Source organism: Helianthus annuus, chromosome 13 (assembly GCF_002127325.2).
Source record: "Helianthus annuus cultivar XRQ/B chromosome 13, HanXRQr2.0-SUNRISE, whole genome shotgun sequence".
Lineage (NCBI taxonomy): Eukaryota > Viridiplantae > Streptophyta > Magnoliopsida > Asterales > Asteraceae > Helianthus > Helianthus annuus.
In genome coordinates, this window is record NC_035445.2 from 132,308,775 (window position 1) to 132,318,091 (window position 9,317).

At 34.9% G+C, this 9,317-nt stretch overlaps 1 protein-coding gene across 6 annotated transcripts; it reads right to left on the bottom strand.

Annotated features, from left to right (window-relative positions):
• Positions 1–732: 732 nt before the first annotated feature.
• LOC110901336 (protein argonaute 1A) lies at positions 733–8,481 on the bottom strand. Of its 6 annotated transcripts, XM_035982508.1 has the most exons (9): positions 8,280–8,467; positions 7,933–8,046; positions 7,658–7,811; positions 7,389–7,515; positions 6,122–6,400; positions 5,992–6,077; positions 5,324–5,427; positions 1,147–1,253; positions 733–1,060 (listed from the first exon to the last, which is right to left on the bottom strand). In XM_035982508.1, the coding sequence occupies exons 6-9, from the start codon at positions 6,032–6,034 to the stop codon at positions 748–750; spliced, it is 567 nt and encodes a 188-aa protein (XP_035838401.1). In that variant the 5' UTR covers positions 6,035–6,077; positions 6,122–6,400; positions 7,389–7,515; positions 7,658–7,811; positions 7,933–8,046; positions 8,280–8,467; the 3' UTR covers positions 733–747. The 6 variants fall into 6 exon arrangements, 5 of the variants coding, with proteins under 5 accessions (XP_035838401.1, XP_035838398.1, XP_035838399.1 ...); XM_035982505.1 differs by having other exon boundaries at positions 5,992–6,400; XM_035982506.1 differs by having other exon boundaries at positions 5,992–6,415.
• Between the last annotated feature and the right edge of the window lie 836 nt (positions 8,482–9,317).

Below are 9,317 nucleotides of genomic sequence, written 5' to 3' on the forward strand. Positions count from 1 at the left end.
CGTACCGGGATTTCAACGAATCCCAAACCTCCTTGGCCGTCTTCTTCTTCGCAGCTTGCGCGAGAACCTCGTCCGGAATGGATTGAAAGATGAAGGCTCGAGCTTGCTTGGATTTCTTCGCATCCACGACCACTCCGGTCGGCGGCTCGATGGCTTCCCACAACCCGTGGGCATCCATGATCGCCTCCATCTTTATCGACCAGGTATTGTAGTTAGTAGGAGTAAGGATAGGGCAGTTGAATGAAACAGAGTTCTCTTTTGTGGGGTTAGGGTTCGTAACGATTGACATGGTGTTGAGGCGTAGGATTTTTTGGCTTGTAAATGGATCAGAACTTGAAGCTCTGATACCAAATGTAAGATTGGATCAGGCAATACAGTGAATAAAAATAAGAAAGAACAAGAAACAGAGTAGCCGAATGTAATCTTATTATTAAACAAATGCTTGAAGTCAGCGTGATTGAATGATTACAAAGGAATTTCGGCTGATTGAAAAGAGATAAAAAAAACAACTGATGCTGAATTATTTAAATATGAAATAGAGCAACGAACTTTGCAGAATATTTGGTCCCACGTGCTCCTTTTTTCTTGGGCTTCCAACGTTCACAAAAGTGGACGTTATTGAATTAAAATCGGTCAACATTTAACCAACAAGAAATAGTTCCCTGCTAATTTTTATCCCAAACTCTTTAGCATAAGGATCTTGGTCATAAGCATTTTGGTTAACAGTCTGCAGATACAAGACATATGTTAACTTTTACACATGACATGATGGTTCATCGGTAAATTAGATAACATTACCTTGAGAATACCGTGCTCTCGATCCTGAGGGCGTTGACACGTGACCTTAAGAAGGGCGGTAACTTGTCGCTCATTTAGCTTCCTTGAATACCTCTGGCCCGCTACAATCTTGCAGACCTCCATAGGCATATAATTTTTCCTATGGGTCCCGCCAAGTTGCAAGCACGGCCAATGTACATGCTGGATGGAAAACCCGTAAGCATCCTTGAAGTAATCAACCACATATTTCGTCACCGTATCTCCGTCACCACCAACCGTGAACCTAATGCACAATAAAAGAAATGAAGCATGTCATGATTAAGTCAACACAAATAATAATATGATTTCAACTTAGTGTAAGGTTCTCACTGTAGCTCGCGTGTTGCTTGAGATGTTAAACCGGATATGTTAAACCTCCGGCGCATAGTTCCACGGTGAGTTATTTCAACCTTCACTCCTTTAAGTGCTTTTTTTATCTGGGTAGTGTAACAATATCAAATATACATCAATATTTACATATGATATATATTATAAATAAAATTAAGATAATATATATTATGTTATGTATCAAAATAGTAATGATAAATCTATATATAATTAAAAATTTAGTTATATGAACTATTTTACAACCTTCATTAATGAGACTCTTAAATACATGAGTCTCTTAAATACATTCTTTCTTCAAATTAATAAAATTAATATTATAATTGTAACAAATTAGACTTAAAATAAAATTAAAGATCTATATATAAAGATCTATATCTATATCTATATATATTTAAAAATTTAGTTATATCAACTTTTTTACAACCTTCATTATGAGCCTCTTAAATATTTGTGTCTTTCAAGTTGTAATTGCCCATCCTTGATCAATAATTCTCTTTCCAATGCATATAAATACCTTCAATTGTCTTCTCATATTACTCTAAACTTTTCATCTTTCTTGCAAAATGAGAAATTTCAGTTTTGCAATTTTATTCATTACTACCATAACATGCATTGTTCTTCCACATTTTCATGGAAGATTAGCCATGGCTACATGCACCCAAGATGGATCAAAGCGTTGGGGTTATGTTCATTTTTTAAGAAACTAAAGGCTACCCACTTTTAAAGATTGGATTTTTTTTACTTCTTGGGTGAAAACAGGGGCACACATGTTCTGGTGGCACTATAAAAGTCCGTACAGAGTTCATGAACCAAAAAAGCCATCGCCAATATCTATATATACTTATACTTAAAAATTTAGTTATATCAACTTTTTTACAACCTTCATTATGAGTCTCTTAAATACATTTGTGTCTTTCAAGTTGTAATTGCCTATTAACAAGGGGTCAGAAATAAACAAAATTTGACCCGTTTCTAATTCTCCCTTTCCTGTTTCTCACACCCTAAAATGTAACCCCTAACTTCTCGGTTTCACTCTAATAAAAGTAAGCGACTTATCATTTTCCCATGTTAATTAATGTTGTCCATTCCAAAAGAGCATCTAAATGGTTTTATAAATCTTTGTCAAAATTTTAAAAATCACCGTTTTTTAGGGTTTATTTTTAAATTTTATTAAAGCTGGTCAACCCACGCGGGCTAGCCATGCCCCGCCATACCGACCTAACACGTCACTCACCAACGGGGGGCTCGAAGTCTACGTGTCAACCCATGCCCCAAACCCCTGCCCCACCATACCCCACGGTCTAAGATATAAGAGCCACATATACACTTCGCAGGTGAATTTATTTTCTTTTGATTGTCATAGGTTGATTTTAATTTATATTTTATCTCAAATTGAGTATATCCGAATAAATAACTTACAAATGGGCCAAGTTAGAGTTGACCAAAAGTGGAGTTGCTTTGTGTCCCAGTTCTATTAGTGTTTTACACGTTTGGGTCTTACAACATGAGAAAGTAGTAAGGGCAAAATGGTCAAAATCATTTTTTTGTTATTGTATAACTAGAAGCAACCCCCCTGATTTTTGTACGAACATAACCTTTATAATACTCTAATATTTTTTATTTAAAAAATGCATCATAATGTTTAATAGTTGCAAAATTTTTAAGTAAAAAGGAATAACATGAGAGAATGCGTCTACATAAAGGTTGTATTATCATATATATCGTCTTGTGAATTATTCATAACCATCTAAGCATCTTAAGTATCATGATAGAGGGGCTTCGCTTAGGTTACACCATCTTACTATCATATGAATCATTGATAAACATTTACTCAAATAGCACATAGGTTTACATTATGCCTTTTGACTTATCCATGATATCTAATAACAAGAATAACAATAATAATACTGTTAATAATTATAACATAAGAGAAAATCATAATAATTGTATATGTCACCTAATTTACTATGTGTTCTTAACCATATTTTAAAAATACTCAATAGTTAATGTTACTTAGTGATATATTGTTATACATGTTCCTTACAGTATGTATGGTTTCTAATTTAACATGACATTAAATTATATTCTAACCACACATCAATTAAAGGACATTGATTCCAGACCCTAACTACATATTTACCTTCATAAATACAACTTTAATAATGTTTTTAATTCTACTTTATCATATTAATGTGGCTATAATTGTTATGTCCCTTTGTATGCAAACTCCTAACTTCTCGGTTTCACTCTAATAAAAGTAAGTAACTTATCATTTTCCCATAACAATCATCATTTAATTTTGTGTTAATTAATGTTGTCCATTCCAAAAGACCATCTAAATGGCTTTATAAATCTTTGTCCATATTGCAGCCCATACCCGCCTTCTCTCCAACAACCTATAACCGCTCTGTCTACACGTGTGGCCATGGCAAGGAACGATTCTGTTGCTGGGTATTCAAAAAAATGGACCACACTAGAAGCCATCTTGACCCACGGTAGAAGAAACAAGCATCACATGGTATGCCCTACAAACTAGATTGTATATATAGAATATTCATTTTAGATTATGTATCTTTATCGAAATCGAAGAGTAAAGGACAATATATCTCTATCTCTACACATAATATTAGGGAGGACGCATGAAACGATTCCAGCCTCCGTAATTTGTTATCTCGACCGTGTCTTTTATAAAATTATAATGTTAAAGAAATATATACTTTTAAATTTAATATTAACTTAACTATATATGCTAAATATTTAATTATGGATAATTATAATATGATTACCCAAATGAGTTTATATATTTTTTTATTTTTATCTTAAGTTAATTAATTTAATTGTGTTAAAAGGATACTTGAAGGATTATTTACAAAGGTAACCCAATAACCAAAAACGCGTTTAGTGGGATCTTGGTGCTAGATTTTCTATCATACATTTTGGGTTAGACAGCAAGATTGCCACTAAATAAATATGGATGTTTTTGATTAGTTAAGACTAAAAAAGAACCATATGTTCAATATATATATATATATATATATACATTCATCCTTTTATAGTATTATTATAAATCAAGAAATGACTTCCTGACAGGTTGATTGTTATTACATATGATCATACAATTTTCATATGCATGTATGAGTTGATTGTTATATGAAGGCAGAAGCTTATTTTTTAATACATTAAATCAAACATCTATTTGGACTTACATTCGTATGTTAAAACCTAACAGTCAGTTTACGAGTTTGACAGGCAATAACCAAATCCAAATTCGTATAGTTTGTGACGACCAAGCTGACCCCACGTGGTTGTTGGTTGTATCCACATCACATAGGAGGACTATATTGCGATTGAAAAAAAAATAATGTTTTTTTTTTTAATTCTGAAATCTATTCTTTAATACGGAATTCACATTTATAGATATTTATAAATATTTTTTAACAGTTATAAATATTTGTAAATATTTTTTAATACCGAATTCACATTTTTAATACCGAAAAAAAAGTACTGTTTTTTTAATACTGAATTCATGTTTATAAATATTTATTGAAAACACAAAATGTAATTTAAATATTGGGTAGATAAAGTGTGTACGTAATTCGTGGCGAACCAAGAATATGTAAACGTTGGTCATTTTGGTTAAGGTAAAATCAGGTTTGCAATAGAATGTAATATACACTTAGGATAAGCACAATATTGGTTATCATATTTGAATCAAATGGTTAAAGTTTATAGTTATTCTGGTAATATATGCAGTGTGCTGAATTCACCTGTCGTGTTGAAGTCAAACGCATATGAAATAGCCAAGAGTGGTTTAGGCTGACATGTGGCAGTGGGAATTGCATGAAAGGTGTGGGGCGTGAAGACAACGATATGTGGTGTGATGGGTGCGAAAACCCCGTTGTCTTTCCGAGAGGAAGGTTTGTTTTTAAAAATGTTTAGTTGCACCGGCCGTGTCAGACGTCTTACCATGAACAAACAATAGCTATTATGCATGCCGTGCATCGCACGGGCTTTCTCCCTAGTATACATAATAGTAATTTTAAATGTATACAAATAAATTAATAAAATGATCAATATATAAAAAAGAGCCAAACTCGAGCGTAGGCGACCTCGGGCTCGGCTCAGCTCGTTTACAGTTGATAAAAGGCGAAACCTTCACCCGGTCAGCATCAGATAAAGGTCTTGTTGTGTCATTCCTATTCAGAAGTTGTTTGACAAAGTCTATCACATGCACTGCCTCAACGAATGCAGTTGCAGCCATATCTGCAATTCAACATGTCATACAATTACATCAGTTATATAAATTTCAACAAAACCTTAAAGAAACTACAATACGGAGAAATAAACTAACCGATATTTAAAGACAGTCCCATCTATGTACGCCGCATGCTCTGATAGAACTCACGCCAACTCTCCAACCCGTCACCCAGTAGTTTCAACCACTATTGTAACTCAACAGTGGTTTAACTCACTGTTTTAACCCACCAGTGGTTTCAACCACTTTTTTAACCCAACAGGGGTTTAACTCACTGTTTTAACCCAACAGTGGTTTCAACCACTTTTTAACCCAACAGTGGTTTCAACTACTATTTTTTATCCCAACAGTGGTTTCAACCACTGTTTTAACCCAACAGTGGTTTCAACCACTGTTTTAACCCAACAACAGTGGTTTCAACCTTTCATTTATTATATATAATAGATATGTTATAATACAAATCTTTAACATTTTTAAATCTGATTTGGTTATATGGGTTACATTTTTTTTTCAAACGGATCAACCAGCATCATATTAAGCTCATTAAATAAATAAGTTAAAACAAAAAGTACCTGTTAATGACAGCGTCAAGAATGATTTGGATGGGATTAGCATCGGTGAAAAGGTGGATGATCTCCATATCGTGCTTGACGATGCATCGGTGAAAAGGTGGATGATCTCCATATCGTGCTTGACGATGCAAACAACCATCAACCTTTTTACGGTTGTTTCTCCATAGCATGCTTGACGATGCGAACAACCATCCAGTACTGATGCATCCAGTTCTCATGAGTACCCCCTAGAAGCAGAATGGACAGAACAGAGACCCAGCAACATCAGCTTCTGTAGTCTTCTAAAGAGCAGCTGATCCGAGGTACCCCTTTGGGGAGCCAACATCGTCACCAGCATGAAAAGACCCAAGATACAGGTCCGATGGTGGATTATCCAGTGAACTTGCAGCGATGTGGATTTCCAAAGGACCTGCAGCAGCACTTTCTGAATATTATCATAATTTATGGAGTTCCACAATAGCGGCAGGTTCAGGTAGCAACTCATTTGTAACTATTTGGTTGAAAAGGTTGAGTAGTTGAGTCACATATATAACCTCATGAAACTAATATAAAGATTACTAAAAATTGGATCGTCAATGTATACGACCTCCTAAATAGTTCTACTCAAAAATCATATGATTAGCATATTTAATGCTTTAATCAATTGTAAAAGACTATCCTGAAACTTAACCAAAAAAAATTCAAGCATTAACCACATTTCCATATTAGAAATCTGTGACATTCTTCATGAGAAACAATAAAATATTCTTAATTTACCCTCAAAATTCTCTTAATATGCCATTTCACAAACATTAGAAGCAAAAACTTAATATCATGGTCAAAGAATTTACTTAACCACATTGAAAAAATCTACGTTGAGCTCCAAAGGGTCTTTGGACACAATCAAGAAGCCCATGATATTCGAATAATAATAATAAGTAATAAGAATCCCATGCCATTTTTTTCCAAAAAGACACCAGTTATATTTTTTATAAAGCCCCAATTCGTTTTTCTATTGGCTTTCTATAACCCATGATGGGTAACCCATGATAGGTAATAAAGTAAGAGTCTAAGGGGCTGTTTGGTAGCCTCTTGATGACCATTCAGATGCTACCTCTTAATGGTTTAAAACCTCTGAATGAATAAGAGGTAACCTCAAGTCTGAATGGTTAAGAGGTAACCTCTGAATGGTAAATCATCCTATGTCACATTCTTCTACCTTCTCATTGGTAAAATTCTTAATGGTTCCATTAAGAGGTAGCCTCTTAATAACCATTCAGAGGCTACCAAACAGCCCCTAAGAAAGTATCCGGTGTCAGTGAAGCTAGATTTGTGTGAAACTATAATTAACTAATAATATTTTAAAAATGTCAGGGTTGTGACAACATAGTAATCATCTAAGGGTTGTGACGACATACTTGGTAGCGCCACCATGCATATAGCGGAGATGCATACACATCTGAATCGTGCCCAAAGCAATCTTCATTCTTCTTGAGCAGGTCAACGTAGCACATACTCATTTTTTATCACATAAACTTTGATGAACTGATATCAGTATTGCAAACAGAACCAAATAACCAAATAAGTGCATAACAGAACCAAATAACCAAATTTGATTTCGTTTTAGTTTAATGGTTTTCTAACCATTAATCAATCAAAAACAAAGACCAGAAAGTTCAGGACTTACATCGAACACCATCAGAAACCCATGTGGTTGTGGTCTGGCAGCCGAAGTTCATCTCCGTCACCAACAATCGCTACCATCAACTGGAATCACCTAAGCCAGGCACCTTAAAATTCTAAAAATACAAATCCGGCTTTGCTAGATCAGGGCACCTTTGCTAGATCAGTCCCGGATGCCACAAAACCACCAATAAAATATAAAATAATAAATAATGAATAAAAATATAAAAATAAAACACAAAAAAAATTGCTAGAAAAATAGATTGATGGTTGTCATACCTAATAACCCAGACCATATATCAAACTCTTTAGTATTTTGAATGGATTCTTGGGAAGCTTTAACCATCTGATTGGTCACACCAAGATTCGAGCAAAGACGCATCTGATCCAGATCTGCAATCACAGAGAGAAAGGAAGATGTGGAGGACCCTAGGGTTGAACAACAAAATGAAAAACAGACAGATCTATACATATATCAACGATTAACATAAGATAACCTATATAGCTACTTTTAACTATAAGATCAGATGAAAATGGAGTGTATTAGGGTTTGGAAAGAAGCATATGAATGTACAAATTAACAGATATGATAAGTTGTGAAGAACATAAATGAAAATGGAACTCACCATTTCTCGACGAAGAAGATGCTGCTAAAGTTGCAGGTTTATTATGCTCTGATTGTTGGTGTTAGTATCCAGATATAGGGCGATTCTCGGTGGTGGTGATTGTTAAAGGGGGTTAGGGTTTGTGAAGTTTGAATCGCCTGAATATAGAGAGAGAAGGAACCCTAGGCGTTTCAAAACAAAGATGAGAAGAGAGATGATAAAAGAAAAAGGGGATGACACTTTTGGGCGGGAAAAGAAGCCCTAATTTACTGACATGTGGCCTAAATCACGTTTCATTTATTATATATAATAGATTTCAAACCTAAATTACATATTTATCCAACCTGAAAGTGAAATTACATATTTCCCCAACTTGTTATTGTTATGGGCCATTTTCTAAGCCTATATATCCTGACTAACATCTTGCTTTTGACTGATTGTTTGTGATCAGGATACTGAATCGGGATATTGGTAACATCCCGGGGCGATATCCTGGTGTTAACTTAATAATTCACGTGCAGGTAAAAGGCTACAAGTCACTAACGGTCAGATGGACTTCTTCTCCTCAAGACTCGGGCGTATCTGTTATGTGAGAGACGTTGAACCCGAAAGACCAGGTCTACAACGTTCGAGTGGGGAATATTCGCCGGATCCCGGTTATTTAGGATAGTTTGTTGCAATTGTTTTACTATAAATAGATGGGGGCGGATCAGATTAAGGTACGCAATCTTTCACACACACTCTCGAACACTTTTGCTCTCTAGCTCACTGCAAACACCATACACAAACACTTGTATTTGAATTACCTTGTAAACACTTAGTTGATCCGCACCACATCTTGCACTGTATCCTGACGTTTGAAGTAATAGAAGAATAAGGCAGCTGCGATTGTCAGCTCCCGAGGTTTTGTGCCGACGATTTAGATTGATCAAGGGCTTTCCTCGTACATCACGTGTCAACCTTTACTTTTTTGCTCATTGTTTGATCATAGATACAGCTCTATATCCTGAGTCGTATCCTGAAACTGTTTTTGTAATTAACTTGGCTAACATATTTTTC

Excerpts from the sequence above, each read along its gene's own strand:
- LOC110901336 (XM_035982505.1), bottom strand. The coding sequence starts at position 6,130 with ATGGTTGTTTGCATCGTCAAGCACGATATGGAGATCATCCACCTTTTC. Across the intron at positions 1,254-5,323 it reads CTTTATCTGATGCTGACCGG|ATAAAAAAAGCACTTAAAGG; the intron begins GTGAAGGTTTCG and ends TACACTACCCAG. Across the intron at positions 1,061-1,146 it reads CAAGCAACACGCGAGCTACA|GTTCACGGTTGGTGGTGACG; the intron begins GTGAGAACCTTA and ends ATTGTGCATTAG.